Below are 20,557 nucleotides of genomic sequence, written 5' to 3' on the forward strand. Positions count from 1 at the left end.
CTACTCCCCCCTGCTGCTGGTGCACACAGGGGCTCCTGGCTTGTTCTCATCACAGCCCATCCTCAATGGCTCTTCTGTCTGACCCCTTCTGCCGCCCCCTCTTCTCTTTCTCTCTCTCTGATAAACAGGATAATCAGAGTCGGAGCAGCGTCTGATCAGCCGCAGTTCATTATACAGGAACGTACAAGCCTTAATCAGCACACATTACATTGCGTAACGTGGCGTTGGATCATTGGAGTCACCTGCCACTGATGGTAATGGGCGGAGGAACTGACATGTGATTCAGGTCCTGGGTTGAGTCAGATTCCTTTTAGATGTAAGTTACTGGATGCAAATTACAGTTTAACATCAAAACCTGATGGATTACTAAACAACATAACCTTACATGATCACTTCAAACTCTAATATCAAGAAATATTGATCCTCATACGAAAAAATGGAGACAGCTACAAATATCTTCTTTCACTTTAAACATCCTCAGAATTTCTCAGTAGAAATATTTTGTATTTTGCTTTTATATAATTTCTAATCAAAAGTCACAAGGAGGACATTTACTGAAAATGCTCATTGTCCATTTTAAATGTAAATTAAGGAATTTAAAAAATCCGCTGTTTGGAAATCCCCAGACAAAAAGTAAAAGCATATTTTTAGCATATTTTTAACACAACCCCAAGGGAGAAACTAACTTTCACAGAGGCTAGAGGCTGTACTGTAAAAAAAACAATGTTATGTTGGACAATGTACCCATGTAATCTGGGCGGATAATGGTAACAATAATGCTAGGGCTGTATTTTTCCTGAGTTTTTTAGTTTGTGGTGACTGTCACTGAAAAATAGCGATTATTCAAAATAATGTCCCAGGCAAGACATGGCTGTAGTTCCCTGCATATTGCTAAAGGGACACCCAGTACACTGAAAAGTGACGGTAAGGCTTCCTGGCAGTTAAGAACCACCATGTAACCTAACATGAATGTTTTTAGTCCACAGGAGGAAGCTGGACTATCCAGAGAGAACCCACGCATGCACAGTCTGAGCATGCTAACTCCACACAAAAAGGCTGCAACCGGGATGCAAACCAGGAGCCGTCTCGCTGTGAGGAAACAGTGCTAACCACCACACCAACATGCAACATCTTACCAAAGTACAGTTGTTAAAATGACGTTGCATTTCTACCAGTATATCTGTTAACACAGCAAAAACATGCTCATATCTGCAGAAAATATATATTTTAGCTGCAGTAATCCCATGGCAGATCTCAACATCGGCCATTTTAATATTGTTTTATCTACCATTAATTTCAACGGATGTCTCTGCCAAAGACAAATCCAACTCGTGTTTTGTTTTTCAGTAAAATGTCCAGTTCACTCAGTCAGTCGTCACGTCTCCAGCTTTCAATGTGCAGCGATGCATGGTCAGTCAATATGCACGCACTGAGGGGAAATGGAGAAGTCATTGCTGTGTCATGTGCCATCGCCTCCAAACTACAGTGTTGCTGTCACAGAATGATTATGATTAATCGCTCTGTTCAACATCAATTTACAACCCACACTGCAACTATGACACCTTTCCCTCTTGGGATTAAGACTAAAGTAAAGGCCGGTCTCATTGTGGTTCTGGATGGAACAGACCTCACCGGGATGCGCATAAGTGAATGCTTTTGGAAGCTGGGATTTTCATCTTCATTCAGTACTTTCTGTTCAAGTTAGAATACAACAATCATCTGTTCTTACTCACTGGGCTATGCGCCACATTCTCCAGAAACATCTGCACACTACAGTTACCAATGACACCCCTCCCAACATAGAGTTGATGAGCAATCTTTGCCCAACTTTAGTTCTAACTTCCAGCTTTTGGAAGAATAACAGACTTTCCAAAAAATAAGAAATGAAAAGCGAGATAAGCAGATTGTTGCAGTAACCGATCCAAGTTTTTAAATACATGCATTGTTCATCGTCAATTGTTGCCAAATACTGTGGAAACGACATCTTTTTTATTTCGATTTTTGAGATTGAACGTTTGCTTACAAGAAAAGTCAAAATCATCAATCGAAACCCACGATTAAACATTAGAGGAGACAGAGCTCATCTTTCCTTAACAAGCTCAGATGTAACGTAAAATATGAATAGAAAACAGAATGCTATCTTTTTTAAAAGTCTTAAACCCTCTTATGAATTGAAAATGATAAATAAATAAAAAAAGACAACCTATTATTTGTATCATGTATCATTTAACATGTATCATTGTTTTTTGTTTGGTTCATAATTTGATGCCAACATGTGTAGAAAAGTCACGGCCTGTTTACCACTGTGCTGCACAACCTCTTGTATGAACTACACTCTGAAAGTGTTTGGGACTTGAGGAGACAAATTAAACTAAGTGATTTTACTTATCAAGCAGGGATTTCACCTCCTAACTCAGTTTAATAACTTTTTTGTCGTATTTTTCACTTCAAAATGCGCCAATTTATTTATTTTTTTCCCTTTATATGGATGGCAGATTTGGACAGCAGGAGGACCAATTTAGCACCTGGGCTCTCACGCTACAGAGACTCGCTGTAGTAAGAGATATGTTCAGAATGTGGTTCAGAATTGTGTTACCGACATAGGCAACACTGCCCCTGTAAAATCCATTCATTGTCTGACTACTTCATTTGTTGTTGTTTACGCACAGATGTGCACTAATGCAGCCCAATGAAATCACAGATGCTAGCTTTTGAAATGTGTGCTGACAATAACTCTCCTCTTTAGTTTGAGCAGTCCTCCATCTGAGGTCCGCCTTAAAGAAGCTTGAGCCAAGAGAAGTCGGCAGCTTTCTGGATGTTTTTTCCCTACATGGTCCAGAAGTTTTAACTTGCATTTGTGGATGTGGCAATGACTTGTGTTCACTGATGATGGTTCTCAGGAGCATTCTTGAAACCATTCAGTGATTTCCACCTCATATCATGTCTATTTTTAACATACTGCTTCAGAGAGCCACAGCCACTCAGTACTGGTTTTCATCCTTGGCCCATTCATACAGACGCTTCTCCAGATTCTCTGAAACCTTTAATGATATTATGTACTGTATAGATTATATAATTTGGAAATGAGTGGTGATTTTATGTTGAGAAGCCTCTTTTACATTGCTGAGCTATTTCTTCAGGTTGTTGATGCTTTTTATACCTGATCATGGTCAATTAACCAGATTGGCTGTGAGATGCATGAGATCTTTTCCTGTCCTTTACCCGACTTATTTCAAATGTGCTTGTGCTATATGTTGTCATTGGACTATTTTCCAGTAAAACTAGTGTTTGATTTGTATACCAAACAGGGTATATACTTCACTTAATGCAAGTTTTATCTAATTGCTTTGAATTTGCCACAAATGTCACGAAAAATGAGGCGGTGGTGCGTAAAAGAGAAATATTTTTAGGCTGAGAGTAGAACGTCTTGAAAATATCTAACCGTGTTCTGACCTTGATGTGACTATTTTGATAGCATTTGTGAGGTTGAGGCAACAGTGAGGTATGAGAAAGGCGTGTCACGCTGGTGGAGGGAGAGACATTTCTAAAATTCCTCTGTGGAGTGAGGAGGATATTTATCGCCAGTGTATCAAGCAAGAAGGCTCCAACCGCATCGACCAAACACACTCTTCCCACTTCCTCACCTCAAAACACACCATAACATACAATTGTACTTGAATACATCATGTCATCTCTATGCATCTGTTTTCATCTCTTTAAAGTATACAGGTTTTTTTTTCTGTTTGAAATCACTGTTCTTCTGTCAGATAAATGTGTAGCACAGATGAAACACGGCACAGTTAACTGGAGTTTTCAAGCTCCCTCCCTTCTCTCTGAGATGGAGCAGAAATAAAATGCTTGTTGCTACACTGTCAAGGTCATGGTTCTTCTATATGCTGGGCAAAAACATCCCAGGATCTGTCAGAAAAAAAAGGAAGACCTGTCTGGATCCTAAAAAAAAAAGACTAAAAAAGGCTATTATAACAATTGGTTGAAATGGGAAATAAGTTGTTCAAATGTTAGAATGTCATTTCTAAGCAAAAAAAATATTCAAAATATATAAATTCATCAAAACACTGGAGTCTGACTGATTGTATTTAGTCCCATCCAAAATATATGTACGAGACATTCATACAGAAGAGGATTATGTCTAAACTTCACATGACCTGCTTGTGTGTTGAGGGTGATATTTTGTTATTTTCTTTTACATGTGAGATACTGTACAATGTTTACATTCACAGGCAACGCAAATGTCATTTTAACATATTTCCATAGTCTGGTTTGAAGTGACTCAATGGGCTGTGTGGCGTCACCTGAGGGTGGTGGTATGGGCTATGTTGCAGGCGGCTGAAATTAAGTAGAAGAAGTAGTTGTCCTAAATGGAAAGAAAGCGGGGGGGGGCAACAACTGTGGTGGACAACCACCATACTCTGGGAGTATCTGAGAACATTTTATCACATCTGTTTGCTGGTTCAGATCGTGAACAGCTGGTGACTTATGTTATTGACGTCAGTTGTTTCCATTTCCAGTTGCTTTTTGTAGATTTTTGCCAATTTCTTTTACCATTTTTTTTTAATGTAAATCAAAAATGAAGATGGAAATCCAGCCACTCTCAAGTGCTGCGCTGAAGCACAAACTATGTGGAACACTATATATTTGATTACTCTATCTTAATATATATCTATCTGCTGTAAGAATTGCTTACAAACCACTTTTTAAAAGGCTCAGAGGGGCCAAAGGATTTCTGTGATCAAGAGGCTGTGATTTGCACCTTACGAGCTCGTGTGAGACTGTGAAATTGGGTCATGTTGAAATAATTACTTTCACTCAATAAGGAAAGAACATTTGTGCTATAAATGTAAATTCCTCTGAAGTTTCATGTGTTTAATCAAGATAACTTTATCCAATCTCTTCCTGAAATCCCAGTGCTTTGGTAGCCAATCACCTGTTTTTACTTGTGTAGAACAAACAGTGTGACAATGCAGTCACTGTGATCAACAACCTTGCACACTGGGAAACAGAGGAGCTTAGTATAGGCAGAAATCTATCGTACGTGCCATCTGTTACAGCCAAAATCAAAATGCACGATAGATCAAGCACACTGCTACCTTTAAAATATTTCACATCGCAGATTTCCATTTCCAGTTGCAAAATTCCATTGAAAACACAATGATTTCTCTCTGAAAAACAGCAATGATTTCTCTGATAGGAGCTCACTGCTGAAGAAAGCCTCAACTGTCACACTTATGATGAAGGAATTCAACAGAAAACGACTGAACAAGCATCCACGCATGTAAAAACTTGAGCAAACAACAGATTTCCTTAAGAAGTGAACAAGTATGAACAGATGTAGCTCTGATTCAAATCTTTGTAAAACCTTTAGCTCTTTGTTCTTTCCAACTTCTCACTCAGCGTCATTTGACCTGTGTTTTGGCCTTTCAGGAGAAGAGGCAAGCAACAAAAAAGTGTGAAGCGCTGACCTTCTGTCCATAAAAAAGTCAATAAATCCAATGGGTTACACGAGGCGTAAATAGAGCAGGTGGTGAAACGTACACAGTCATTAGTGGGAACTTTTCAAATGTTCATCCACAAAAAACTGTGCTATTTACACAGAGGCAGTAGCCACTCAACACGAGCTGCATCGATAAAGAGATTAAACTGGCATGTTAACTCTTATAAACAAATGTTGTTTGCTTCCTTAAACTGTCATCAGTGTGGTTAGAAATATGCCTTGCTTACAGGAAATATTGTTAGTTTTCCCTGACAATGAAATGGTAATCTCCAGGGCCAAATACTTGATTTAATTTGGAGGCTGAGCTGAAACAAGTGGTCGATAATTGGTCTTGTTGATTGGCAGAACATTAGTCAGCAACTATTTTCTAAACTGATTTTTTTCCTCTCAGACCTGGCTAAACAACACCAAACGTTCTCTCATGTCATCCTCTCGAATGTGAGGATTTGCTGCTTCATTCTATTTGACTGGAAACTTAAACATCCTGTAGTTTTGGACTGTGGGTTCAAACATTAGAATGCTTTGACAAATATAGATCATATCAGACACTTTTCATTATATTTTGAACTTTATAGCTAGTGGGAAAATGTCCTTGTTTGGACCTTGAACTGCAACAGCTGCATAAGATGAGACAAAAATGTCTTCAGAATTACACAAAACCTGAAGTGCAACAAGACCTGACGATTTTTAGTTAATTTTTTAATCTTAATTTTCTGATGTTTTACACTTCTCTGTCCCTTCTGGTCCAAAGAAAGGGTCTTGGCTATTAAATTTTATTCTTTAAGTCAAATAGGTGCCATTTAAAGTAAAATTGCCTTCAGAAGGAGCCATCCAATTAGCATTTTCTGATTAAGCATTAAAAAGAAAAGAGATCACAAAATATGCATTAAGTATTGCAAAGTCACCTATAAACCTGTCCAAAAAAATTCAATTCTGCTCTCTGTGGTTCTTATGCCAAACTGTTCAAAGACAGAAATTGAGTTGCTGCTGGTCATCCAGGACGTCTCTGAGTAACGCACGGAGTCCCTGTGGTCTGTCTGGTCGTAAATCTCGACCTGGCTGAGTTGCTGGCGTTTTATTACTGCGGGACTGCAGACACCTCGACCCATTACTCAGCAAAAACAGAGCCTGGGCGCTGCAGCACCTTACTGATGCGCACACAGGCACAGTTTTAACGGGAGGGGTAGGGTGTGCTTATGGTGAGGCACGACTAGTATGTTTGCAAACGCAAAGGTAAACATAAAAATAACCACAGAGAGCTAGAGCATGTACCAGAAGCGGAATGAGACTCCCCGGGAGGTCTGGCTAACTGGACAGGGGTAAAACAAGCTGTACCTTGCTGTCGGGGACGCCGCCTCCCTCCTGGATCACCTTCACCTCCGCACTCATCTCCCCGGTTGAAGCTGAAGCTGAAGCTGAAGCATCATCCTGACTTTTCCCGTCCCGCTGCGCTGAGCTCTGTGCTCCCATGACGAACTATCTCAGAGGTGAACACTTTCTGCCTTTTGTCACGTTCACTCTAAAAAAATAAACCACGCCAAATATTGCGCCACTGCGTTACAGAAGAGAGTATCCAAAGCGTCTTGAGTCCAAGCTTTGAGGTGTAGCTCCGCCCCGGGGTCGCCTGGATCTGGAGTGATGAAGTGTGACGACCACCGAACTGTTTTAGAACACCCCCACCATATGGGGCTCCAGAGCACCGCGGCACGTACAGCATCAGAGATGGTGCTGATGGAGGACAATCAGAGGAGGAAGCGAGTTAATGAATTAAATAAAGATCTCACTGCACGAGCAGTCTGCAGCAGAAATTAAATCTAACCCCCGAGACAGGCTAATGTAATTAAAGCAGATTTTAAAGACACATGGGAGGGGAAAAAACATAAGTTCATACAAACACTGAGCATCTGGGAGGATTTAAAAGGATGTTTAAAACAGTCTGTAATATGCTGTATCCTTTAAAAAAAAAAGTGTAACATGTCACCCATCTGTCTCCTGGTTAATAAAGTCGGAGAACATCCGGTTTATAATGCAAATCCATAAAGATCCCATTTGTCACGTGTTTACATTGTGTGATAATGTGATATGGCTGATCTGTATCACAGAGACATGGCTCTTTCTGATATTCCAAGTCAATGCTCTTCTTTATATTGCACATGCAGCTTCCTAGTTATTTCCTTTCATATGTCCACCTACACTGATGCTGAATTTGTATGTCTTATCCTCAGTACCGCCTTGGTTTGCTCATGAATGAATATAATCTGCTTTTTAATCCCCGATCTAATATCTCTGTCTGAGATGCCATATACACAACAGGTTGTGGCCTACTTGTTGATCTTGTGTGTGGTTCATTGCACTGATGGAGTGTGTGGGTGTAGAGCAGCTCTGGCTCGCTGATGTTCAGGTTTAAATGTTAATTGCAGGTTAAGTCGTGTGGCATTTTGCTTGGAATTTTACAAAGCATAAATTACATCCCGAGCACTCAAAACCAAGTTCACACAGGCCCAGTCTGAGGGTCTCGGCAGCAAAACCAAAACCAAAATCCAAACACACAGTGAAGCAACACAAACAGATTGAACAAGGAAGCATGCTGAGGAAATAAGACATTTTGGGAGGTTGATGACCCGTCAAAGGGTTGAAGAAGAAAACAGGAGCAACTACAACTGAAAGTCCCTTTAGAAAGACTTCTTATTCAACGTTTTCAAATTGATTTCTGTTTCATGAACTTGAGACTTGCACAGCATGCAAGGATTTTTACAGCCAATCACACTCTACACCTCTGAGATATTTTTTTACATTAATCAATATTAATAAGTGCAGTTATAAGGCCACCACACACACAGCAACATAGCAACAGTATTCCTTGACAGTAGTGTTCAAGGATCCAGAGTTCAGTGTGTGTTGACTTGGCCTCCAAAATAAATTTTTTTAAAAATCTGACAGATTGAGCATGTTTGGAATGGGCGGGAAAAACGAGCCTGATGCATGAAAGCTTTGGAACCCAAAGATCTGCTGTTGATGTCTTGACGTCAGATACAAATGGATGTTGTCAGAGCTCTTGTGGAGTTATTGTATTGAAGGGTCAGAGCAATTAGTTTAGCACAAGGGGGGCTAATTTGATAACAGGCAGGTGGTATTAATGTGGCTGATCTGCTAAGCTCATGCCTTGGCCTTCAAAACTTACTTAGGCTGTTTTGACTTTGACCTTTCTATTGTGACTTCACTAAAGTATGTATTCATATGAGGAAGTTACATTTTTTTTTAAATGTGTTGTTAAAATCTAAATGACAGCGTGGATGAACAAAAGCCACATGCACAACACTGATTAGTAAATGAAGGTAGTGTATAAGTGAAGTCATATGCTGCTTACTTCAGTTGCCTTAATTCCATGTCCAAACCAGCTCATGTGCCACTGAAGCTCCTTGTGTATCTGCAATGTTGACAATATTATTGATGTGCACACACGAGATCTAATTTGAATGTCGTTAATGCCATTAAGTCAAATGGAACCTTTACACATGATGAACCAGAGGAAACTGCATTGAGTCATTGTACACCAGATCCGAAGAACTCTGTGTTCCATGCATACTTCATAGGGGGTAAATTATTTTTTTCGTAACTCCTTCCACAGGTAGGAAAACAATGGACATGAACTTGCGTATTCATGAAGATGACACCCTCTTTTACATTTGAAGTTCCCATAAAACAATGGGGAAAAATAATAACAGGATTGTAGTACATCTAACTGGCTTATACTAGATGCTGCTAATCAAATACACTTAATTAACATTAAATCATCCATCCATCCATCCACCCGCTTAATCCGTTGGTCGGGTCACGGAGGGGCTGGAGCCTGTCCCAGCAGTCATTGGGCGAGAGGCACCTGGACAGTCGCCAGTCTGTCCCAGGCCCACACAGAGACAAACAAGACAAACAACCACACACACGCTCACACTCACTCCTAGGGACAATTTTAGAGACACCAATTAACCTAACATGCATGCTTTTGGACGATGGGAGTAAACTGGTGTACCTGGAGAGAACCCACGCATACACAGGGAGAACATGCAAACTCCACATAGAAAGGCCCCAGCCCCAGCCTGGAGTTGAAACTGGAACCATCTTGCTGTGCAAAATAAATAAAATTAACTTATCAGCAAGTGTGAGCAGATGTTTTGGCAGTTTGCTGGTCTAACACAAAACCATGGAGGGAAGGCATAAGCAATGATCCTAAACACATCAATCTGGTAAGGGTTATAAGGCCACTGTCAAATTCCACCATTCTACAGAGAAAACATATTATCAAAAAATGGAAAACTGTCAAGACAGTTTACAATCTTCCCAGGAATTGACGTCCCAGCAAGTTCACCTCAAAGTCAGGCCGTGCTCTGCTCAGAGAAGCTGTAAAAATCTCTATTGGCTAAATTTCAGACTCTACAAGTTAACATGTTAATTGTTAAAGTTCATGATTGAACAATTAGAAAAAGACTGAACACGTATGGCTTGTTTGGAAGGGCTGCAAGAGGAAGCCTTTCCTCACTAAAAGAAATTAGGCAGCACATCTTAGGTTTGTAAAGTTGCATCTGAACAAACCACGAGATTTCTAGAACAATGTTCTTTGGACAGATGACACCAAAGTGAGGATGTTTGGTCATAATGCACAGCAGCACATTTGCAGAAAACCAAACACAGCATATCAGCACAAACACCTCATGCCAACTGTCAAGCACGGTGGTGGAGGGCTGATGGTTGGGGCTTGTTTTGCTGACAAAGAACCTGGACACCTTTCAGTCATTGAGTCCACCATGAACTCCGCTGTCTACCAAAATATTATAGAGTCAGATGCGAGGCCATCTGTTTGACAGCTGATAAAAGATCATTTGTCCTCATCATTTGGGAACAAAATATCTCAGACTAGTGAATAACCAATTTGTCATTGCAATTTACTGACAATACGAACTGTTGTTGCTGTAGAATTAAAGAACATTGCAGACACATTAGTAAGATGAGTGGACCAAAACAGTAAACTTCATTATGACTTTCCACAGCTGATATAGATAAATGTGTTAGTGAATGACCTTCAGCACAACAGGCGTATCAGCAGTAATGCTGATGTCATCTGGAGGAGGAGGGATGTGGGGGTGAGGAGAAAGAAGAAGTAGGGAGGTCCTCATTAAAGTGAAAGCCTCTCCGGATGTGTCACGGCTTCTGTTCAGTAAAGGCACATGAAAAGGACAAAGCCAGCTTACCCACACTAACTCACACTCACAGAAACGCTTTTTGTTGGAAGAGTAATGGAAGTTCACGCTTCTCACATCAAACACAACTGAGATAAAGAGTATTACTGGAAGTGTAAAATCAGCACTCTGAGATGTAATGTGTGAACAGTGAGACACCTTACAGAATAAGCTGAGCATCGAATAACCTGCAGCCTTAAAACTAAAGTGGATAAACACTTTTTGTTTTTGTAAGACATTCTCGCAAAGCTTCCAACTGTAAAAGCTTTTTTTTTTTTTAAAAAAGAAGGAAAATGCAATAAGGAAACTGTGGGAAAAGTGTTTTGAGAGTGAATCTAAGAATGTGGCCCTGAGGGTTGATGTCTGGCGTGGATTCTGAGAGAGAGCTCACCCAGGAACAGTAGGGTCTGACACCATACGAGAGGGGGGCCTTTTCACCAAGAAGATACAATTTGCATGTAGACCGCTGGACTAAAACTGACATGATGGAAGACAGATATTGGCAGAGGCAAAGGTGAAACGGTGTCTTCCTGAAATGTTTATTACTAAACCTGTAATAATGGAAACATAATAGTCGGGTCACACTTTTCAGTCAAGTTGCTGCTTGTGAAATAGTTTTTAAATGACACTTGATGCATGTCATGATAAAATAACAATCTGATTAAACAGTTCTTTAACCCACCCACTTGGAAAAAAAACCTTAGAATTTTATATTCTTCTTCTCTTTGTATTTTTAGACAGAAGGATTTGAGACAGAGGAAGATTTGGGGTCCTGCGGGCGTTGCCTCCCTCAAATAATCAGTCATTTTTTCCTCCCAGACATTCAGACGGGACCTGTCCTTGGTACTGAAATAAGCTCCTCTAATAAAATATGAGTGCTAAAAATGATCATAAACAACTCTAACGTGACAAAACGGGGATTTTCCAGCGCAATTAAAACCAATGACCTCTTCGTCAACACCCCTTCGATCTGTCATCGCACATAGTAAATATGATGTTGGCTCTACTGTATAACAGCATTCCTGCAGCCGTGTCTGTAGTTTTAAGTGTTAGATCATGGCTGGTAAACACAGAGTTAGTAGGTGTGGAATGTTAGCTATGACCGACACACACATGTGAACACTTGTAGTCTGGCTCCATGTTGCAAAACCAAAACCCCTCATAATGACAGATACTGCACCTTGGGGTGCCGCAGAGGGGCCCCGGTCGCCGGCTCGCGTCCAGTGTTGTGGAAGAAAAGCTGCTGTTGAGCAACGGGAGTAAAGTATAAATACGGCTTATACGTTGAAAGAGTTTAGAGGGAGAGAGGTCTCTTTTTGATTCATGGGGCAACGAGAAGTGAACACAGATGTACAACAACAGATTATGGCTGAGCTCTGGGCAGGAAGAACACAAGCACACGTCTCTGGAGTTAATAAAAGCTTTATTCAAAAGGCACTTGATCCAAATGTTTGACCACACAGCTGTTGTCAGTGAGACATTGACTCAGATTACAATTAGTGGAATGAAACTTTAACTAATGATTCAGTCAAGTTCAGACACAAACTTGAAAACTTTAGAAGGAAAAGCCAGAGGTGCTTATTTTCTTTACACAGCCAATGAAACCAATGCATCCATCATTTCAGGCCTCAGGATCTGACTTTACCACCTCTGCTGAACAATATCCGTCAGTAAAATGACTCACTGGGTACCGAACTAAATCCCAACATAAAGTGTAACAGTCAACATTAACAATAAAAACAGTATTAATTAAATAATAATGTCAGATGATTGTGAGTCGATTAGAATAACTTGTAGTGATTTTCAGGGACTGTATAACAGCTTTCACATTCAGCAGTATTCAAAAGATTAGGAGACCAAGAAGCTACAAGAACATCTTCAAGGCTTTTTGTGCGTACGCCAGCGGCTTAGTTAATAAACACGCAACATGTACCCAAATTCAGTTAAAACGTTTGAAATCTAAATGCAGCATCAGTAGCATTTATTAAGACATTTGAGGTATTTTATTTTTCACCCAAAAAAAAAAAAACGACAAGTGACATGAGAGATGTATGAAAACAAAGTAAACCTCAAGGAGGCTGCAACTCTTCCACATGTAGAAAAACAAGGAACAGAGAGCTGAGGAGCATAAACGTACATGTGCAATATTTACGACGTGGCTGTAAGTCTTTGGTATATCAAACAGCTGTGCAAACACAGCATGGAGCAAATAGTCAGATTTTTATCATCATTTCTTTTGTCCAGGATGTGTCACTTTAACCTGAAAACCAGGCGATTCAGAGAGCTCAAGCTCTTAAAGGGGAACTCCGGTAGTTTTAAACCTAGACCTTATTTCTGGCATGAAATACGTTTATCTACTCACCAAGAACAGTTTGGCGAAAGTCAGCGTCCATCAGAAGCTATTTAGATAACTTGTGATCGGCGTATATCCATATAATGGAGTGAACAGGGCAGGGATGATGTAGCCTCTAAATAAGGCATTATCTGTCTTTATTTCACCAATACTTTAAGAAGAATGAATGAACGAACGTGTACTATTGCTCTGTTAGCTCATAGCTACTGTTATGTGGCTACTTGCGGCTATAGGAGAGCTAACGGAGGGAATCTACACAGGCACTCTACTGGGACCACTTCATCCACAGGCCCCCCCTGGAGTACAGTTTATTTACTCCTTTCTCTTTGACAGTCGGCTAACTTCACAGAGTTTGCTACTGCTAGTTTTGTGCAACATGGCAGACTATTTATCAAATTTTGACAATGTGAACGACGACTTTGAGTAAGATGGACGTTCTTACCGGAGTGAATGAGCTGTGCTGCAGCCATGCGTGTGGATGAAGTCCCTCCGTTAGCTCTCCTATAGCTGCAAGTAGCCACGTAACAGTAGCTATGTGCTAACACAGCAATAGTACGCGTTCATTCATTCAGTCTTCTTAAAGTATTGGTGAAATAAAGACAGATAATGGGTTATTTAGAGGCTGCATCGCCCCTGCCCTGCTCCCGAAGGACGCCGACTTTCGCCAAACTGTTTTCAGAGAGTAGATAAACGTATTTCATGCCAGAAATAAGGTCTAGGTTTAAAAATACCGGAGTTCCCCTTTAAGTTAGATGCAACGACAAAGCGGTGAATATGGTTTCCTGGTAACACATTTATGATAATACTGATCAGAGTCATCTAAATTGATATGGATGAGGTAATACCCATCCTTAGAAGAGCCCAGTGATCTCCTCTGTGATGGGGTCAAGGTCTATGTCGTAGAAACAGGGTCTGGTGGGCAGGCCGGGCATTGTGCTCATCTGAGGGGGGAAAAACAACCGCATCAGATAATAGAATTCAAGCCTTTAATTATGAGAGTACAAATGTTAAAGGACATTTGATTTACAGTCATCATACAAGTAAATCCAACCAAAACAAGCATAAAAAGTCTGTTCTTGCTTTGTCCATCAGTAATAATATAAAATATTATTCCTATTACAGAAGTCTCTACTCTCTAAACCAAGAGGTCCAAAGTACAAAATTTCTAAACAGCTGGATGTGACTGAGGGAAAATTTGGAGCTGGATAAGGGGGGAAAAAAACAAACTTCAACAGTCTTTCATTTTGTGCAAGTCTCATAAATCTGTCAGTCACCACACATTCAAATTAGAAGGTAAGATTACAATCTATATAACAACCAAAACCCGATATTAAATCCTTCACCACAACACAGCTGCTCTTCACCAAAAGACAAACCACAAAATTTAGCATCAGAACTTGTTAATTAAGAGTAAGATCAGCCCCCACAGGTCCAATAACTATAATCCAGACTCATCTCCCTCCATGTCAGCAGTGATGAATTTAGCCCTAGAAAATGATAGCCTTGTTCTCACGGTCAACAAAAAAAAACAAATGACAAAAGGCTGCCCTCCTGGACCACGAGTCAAAGCTGCACACAACTGGAAACTTAGCTGGAAAGCAGCTTTCTCCCAAAATCCATCATCCGTCCCTACAACAGCGCGAATTTCCAGAGTCGTTGCTCAGGAATCACGTGGAAAACAGAACGATCCGTGCCTATGATGAGGTCATACATATCGGACCAAAATGTTGGAAACTTTAGAGATGTCATGATGAAAGTGGAAAACAAATCTACAAGTTGAAAAATGGTGAAAGAGCTCCAAGAATGTTAAATATTTACGGGTCTGAAATGTTCTGTTTCAAGAGAAAGGATCTATTCTACGTCCTTAGGAGAGAATGGATCTCTTTGGTGTGATCTTTGTTACTCAACCCAATAAAAGCTATATGATGCATCAAAGATACAGGGAATACAAAGCTCCGAGGGATGGAATTTAATGAGCTGCTATGAACTCCTGATAGTTTCACATCAGACGAAGAAGGATGGAGGACTCAACCAACTAAATGAAATCATTGCAGCTGAAAGGCGAATGAAATTGGCGGTGGATGTCTAATTAAAACTGGAACAAAAATGCTCATTATGAAACCAAACAATGACCCTTTAAGTGTATCGTACGGCTCCCCTTGTCCGCTTGCTGGTCAAAAACGCTTTTTTTAAAAATTTATTTGACTGCTCCTATGTGCCACCTGGTGCTATTAGTGCACCGTGTGGCTGTCGCTGGATGAATGGATTTAAAAGATCTCCATCCTTTCGCAACTACCGAAGAAACTGAAACCAGTGGCCGCGTAATGTTGGGCAATATTTTCTGATTTAAGTAAGTAAGTAAGTAAGTAAGTAAGTAAAGTGCTTATTTAGAACAGCTGTAAATATGTTTAAAGGAATGACTTTGGTCCGTGAAATCTGGTCCGTGTCAACAGTGTGCCAGCATTCCTGTTACTCTTAACAAGCTAACTTCTAACAGGGAGAACCCTGTGGAACTGCACGGAGACTGATTCAATAACAAGAAATAGTAGTGAAGCTCTAACTGGAAACTCTCCCAAATGAGACGTCACCAGGTGAGAGCCTGTGAGTGAAGGCTCACGTCCTGTGAGCAACTAAGCAGAGTAAACTCACTCCAAACTCTGAGTCAGTCCTTGGCTACATCCAAATCGCTCGCGTTTGTGACATCAAAGGCAAGTGGGCGACTCTTAAAACACCAGTCAGTTCATCCCATCCACAATCAAGAGTAAATCATCTTGCTCATTAAACAGGCACGGACATTCTTTGCATGCCACCCTTCTTCTGACCCAGGCGCCGTTTTATGGGCCCATTAGTGCAAATGAGACAAAAGGAAGTGAGCAGCGAGTTTCCTGTATGAGGAAGTGCGGCCCTACAAATAAACCAAAAGGACAAAACAGGGTGGATGTGCTTACACAACAATCTGACAGGGCGGATGTGAACAACTGTGACTACTATGACACAAGTGCGTTCTTACAGCATCCAAGAACGGCTTTAATAGCGGATGAGACATGAGGACATCTTTTAAGATTTAAGCAGAAATGTATTGATTGCTTTCTATGGATTCCATGTATATGTGTCATCACAATGTTTAATCATGACACAAGTGAGTGCAGTTCAGCTAAATGAGCCATTTGCATCATCTCACCTTGTAACCAAAAGAATTAATGTGGTAGAAAAAGACTGAATGTTATAGACCTGAAGAGGCCACCAGTATGAGTAGATCAGGTACAGAAGAACAGAGTAAGTGCAGGTTAGAGGTGCTGAGAGAGGGGATGTTCTTGGAAGAGAGGAGTCTTATAGAGATTCCTCACGGTAGAAGTTGGTGTGTTTGCTCTGAAGCGATCAGTAGCTCATTCCATCATAATGTGGAATCCCAGATGAGAACAGGCCGGACTGAGATTGTTTTTAGGGATGGTAGTGCCTGATTATGATGTTCCTGTGGGGAGATATAAGCCTGTATGACTGAGTTTAGACCCCAGAGTCGCTCTGCAGCAGCATTAGTTCCTCGAATTTGGTCCGGACAGCCATGGGTAACCATGTGCTAATCTCACAGCCGTCTCCTTTAAAATAATTTATAAGTTGGATGTCCCTCCATTTTGTCAAAACAAAATTCTTTGAATCGTGCTGATCTAATCTTGGCAGTATTTACAATAATATCACCCAGGCTACAAAGGATCTATAAGTAATATTTTTTTCTAACCGTAGTTTTTATGCTCAAGTCAAACATGTCGATCAGTTTTGTTAACTCCAACCTAAGAAAACAAACTATTTGGGGAAAACTCAACACTTTTTCTGAAAAACCGATTCACAAAAAGTCTTTTTAGATGTCATCTGTTTGGAATAAAATGTAAGGCATCACATTTGAATATCAAAAGACACTGAAATGTGAAGAAAAAAAAAACTATCAAAGGTTTTAAAGTGACAAAAGACACGCTGTTCTGCCAGTGCCTCTTTTCGAGCCTTGGAGCAAGTTGGCACTTGCAAAAACACATAACACTCCGTGGCTAAAGTTGGAAACCCCACTCAGCCAAATAAGTCCCTTCATTATCCCCAAACACAGTGTGTCTTTGTCGAGGGAAACCCTCAGGGAGACAGTGTAGCTGGATATTTACCCCCCAGAGTCTGGAGAAGAGTCTTGATCAACAGAAACACAGATTCTAAAGAGGCAAACTTGAGATTATAAAGGTGAAATCACTACCTTCGTGTTTTCTCCGCATCGCTTTTTTATTCAACTGGAGTACAATTAAAAACATATCTGTGCACAGATCAATACAAGCACTGCATTTAATCTAGCTTTGCTCCAGCTTCATATGTGCTGTATTAGATTTTTATCTACATGTCATTCTTTGAGTGAAAAGCGTAAAGAATATCCAACCAGAACGGGAACGTGAATACATCTGAACTGTTTTGGGCTTTAGTGGAGCAGTGAAGGGATATGAATTCTACAGAGATCTATTGTTCTGCTCATTACCCCTCCCTCACATATCTGAAGAATGACATCAGCCCCTTCCTGATTCTTTACCCTGTAAAGACCCCTAACCTTCCCCTGTATTTAAAGCTCCCTCTTCTCTCATACTTGTGCCCTCACTGAGTGAGCTCTTTCCACCACTTTAAATTAAATGAGAGTTTCGATGCTGTGCAAGCTGACGATGACTAAAGCAAATTGCACAGAAACATTTTTAGGTAATCCTATGGTTCTTGACAAGCTTGTGTCCAGTTCCCTTTTTCCTCTGATGAGCTCCCTCATGGAGGGTTTCCAGGTTTGAAACTTTTATAGTTCAAAAAATCTTAAGTATAGTCCTGTGCTTTACAGCCAATATCAAGTACAATTTAAGAGCTGCAGTTTTGGAGCTAAAATAACAGAACTTTTTGGTCTGATGCCCACACAGAAACTGGGTTGGGCCAAAACCCTCTAAAACCTGCGTTCTAAAAAATTTAATCTATGGATCAGCCTGTCAAGACATCAGTTCAGCACAAAGAGTTCAAAGAAACATGTAGAGACTCCCTTTGGATTAGAAGTCATAGTTCAAGGGTTGTCACTGTTCCAGCGGCTCCGTGGGCCACAGCAGATCAAAGGCAGGTTTGGAAGAGTGGACGGACGCCACATCCAGAAACAGCAATCCTTTCCCAGCATGGCCAGTGTTTGACACCTCCGCCTCTGACTATGAAAACCGGACCCTGAAGGCATACTGGTGAAACAGCGGGGGGCAAAATACTCAGGAAGCTGCTTCCTTCCTGCCCAGCCCATCATTGACCAAGAGGCTCCAGCCAGCTCTTTCTGCTCAAACCAGCAGTTGTCAGGAAAAGAAAGGGGCAGGAGCCAAATTACAAATCCTGCTCAGAGATCTCATGGGAAGGATTAAGAGCAGTGAGATTACAGGCACCTATGATCATACAACAGAGGTTCGGGGAGTCAAAGACAGAGTTTCTGAGCCACAGTTTAAACTTGCGAATGATTTCCACCAGATAAGGGCCTGAAAATCACGGTCATTCAGTCTGAGTCCACTGTTCATTTCTTTAACGTTACAGAATTTTTCAATGGTGCCATTTACTCAAAAGGATGACACCCTGCGATTTCATATTGAGAACAATCGTTCTTAAAACATTGAACCGTTTACTTCTGCTGTATACCACAAAGAAAACCCTAACCCTGCTCATCTTTGCTTCAGAAAGACTCATCCGCACAGGATTCTCTTTTATAGCCCGTCTTGTAATTGAATTCTTGCCAGATAACCTAATTTGTTCTGAGATCATCCATAATCACCAGCATTACATAAACTCCCCAGTTATTTGGTCCTGGTCTGAATGAGTTGGAGATGTGTTGCTGGATTCAAATTCAAAGTACCCGTTACAGACTACATACCGTTCCCACAAGTGGGTAGATGAAGCCAGCACCAATGCTAGCCCGGACATCTCTGATTGGCAAAACAAATCCAGTGGGCACACCCTTCTTGTCAGGCATGTGGGACAAGGACAGGTGGGTCTTGGCCATGCAGATGGGCAGTGAACCATAGCCCTGGTTATGAAGGGAAAGAATACACAGTTGGTGTGTGTTGGTGGAGAGACAGAGGACAGAGAAAGGAGATGAGCTACGTGTGACCCAGTTATCAAAGCAGCAGAAGTGATCTCACTTGTTGATTGTAGTAAGCAATCTTGCCGTTGGCCTCTGGAGACAGCTCGATGTCATCAGCCCCATACACTTTCTGGGCTATTGTTCTGATCTTCTCCACTATCGGCATCTGTGGGAAAGGCGGTGCATCAGTAACAGGTGGATACACAATGACGTTAAAGTCAAAGGAAAGTAGGGTAATTAGATTTGGTGAACTGAAGACATCTGTGGGAAATTTAAGTGAAGAAGTTGATGAGGAGAATTAAACCATTCCATGTTTGACTTTTAGTATTATATGTTACACTGAATATACTTTTGTTCTTCACTTCAGCCAAAAAAAAAAAAAGATACTATTTGTTTACTCTGTCACACATAAGATGTTTATTAATGATAAACAACTCATCTATTCCTTAAATTTGTAGAGTTGCATAGGAATAAATCCATGTTCTGCATGTAGTTTGATCTCCTGGGCAGCTGCTTGTTGGGGAACATTGTATTACAATGCCAGAACTATGGAAAAGGGACCAAAGGTTCTTCTGTACAGCTGATCTGTGCAGCTCACGAGGAAAAATTAAATACGTTCAAATTAGAATTGAGCCTGCTCCAACAAAGCAGCTGGTGCTGGGGTCAGAACTGTGCATCTGCCAATCTGCAGTGCTGACAGACCTTAACTGACTTCACACTTGAAACAATTTAAAGAGTGGGTACTGAGCGCCAAGTCATTCTGCCCGTTATTGGACTAAAATTAGGAGCTATTGAATTAGTGCATATTGTTGGAGCCTTGGTATGCGAGCACATGCATACAGTAAATGGGACAACGCGCACAGACAAACAGTGTAACAGGAAAAGTTAATTTAAGTCACAACTACCTAATCTCACTAACTCGAACCAGCTGATGTTTTTAACTTCAACACACTTTGTAGAAAAAATAAACGTTATTTACTGCAAAAAAACAAAGGATATTGAAAAAGAGGGGTCAGAAAGACTGACTTCTAAAACACACAAAGGCACAAATGTGTGTCTCGTTAAATGCCAGATCAGTAATTATCAGCAGGTACAACGCCACAAAATGCTGGTTTATCATATAGAACATCTACACTCACCTCTATGTCGTAGAGGAACTGGAAGTTTGTGGGTCTGCGGGCCGCCTCATTCACAGCCTGAGCCAGCTCCAAGCAACCTCGCCCACCCTGAGCCCAGTGCTGGCACGACACAGCGGCAGACGCCCCACACTCTTTCGCCATCTCACACACGAGGTCAATCTCTGCCTGGGTGTCTGTCCTAAGGGATGGCAAAGGGAAAAATTCTCACAA

At 40.9% G+C, this 20,557-nt stretch overlaps 2 protein-coding genes across 3 annotated transcripts in view; both read right to left on the minus strand.

Moving 5' to 3' along the window:
* The window catches only part of akap12b (A kinase (PRKA) anchor protein 12b), a 48,668-nt gene extending 41,520 nt beyond the window's left edge, over positions 1–7,148 (minus strand). The window contains exon 1 of one of the 2 annotated variants that reach the window (XM_072361718.1): positions 6,848–7,148. In XM_072361718.1, the coding sequence (XP_072217819.1) occupies positions 6,848–6,982 (135 nt within the window). In that variant the 5' untranslated portion in view covers positions 6,983–7,148. The remainder of the gene's footprint in view (positions 1–6,847) is intronic. The other variant, XM_072361717.1, reaches the window with a different exon arrangement.
* Positions 7,149–13,724: 6,576 nt separating this feature from the next.
* mthfd1l (methylenetetrahydrofolate dehydrogenase (NADP+ dependent) 1 like) overlaps positions 13,725–20,557 on the minus strand; it is a 32,014-nt gene continuing 25,181 nt past the window's right edge. The window contains exons 24-27 of the mRNA XM_072362537.1: positions 20,348–20,525; positions 19,267–19,374; positions 18,999–19,151; positions 13,725–14,040 (exon numbers count right to left, since the gene is read on the minus strand). Of these exons, the coding sequence (XP_072218638.1) occupies positions 13,951–14,040; positions 18,999–19,151; positions 19,267–19,374; positions 20,348–20,525 (529 nt within the window). The 3' untranslated portion in view covers positions 13,725–13,950. The remainder of the gene's footprint in view (positions 14,041–18,998; positions 19,152–19,266; positions 19,375–20,347; positions 20,526–20,557) is intronic.

Source organism: Leuresthes tenuis, unplaced genomic scaffold (assembly GCF_036924035.1).
Source record: "Leuresthes tenuis unplaced genomic scaffold, fLeuTen1.0.hap1 SCAF_13, whole genome shotgun sequence".
Classification (NCBI taxonomy): domain Eukaryota; kingdom Metazoa; phylum Chordata; class Actinopteri; order Atheriniformes; family Atherinopsidae; genus Leuresthes; species Leuresthes tenuis.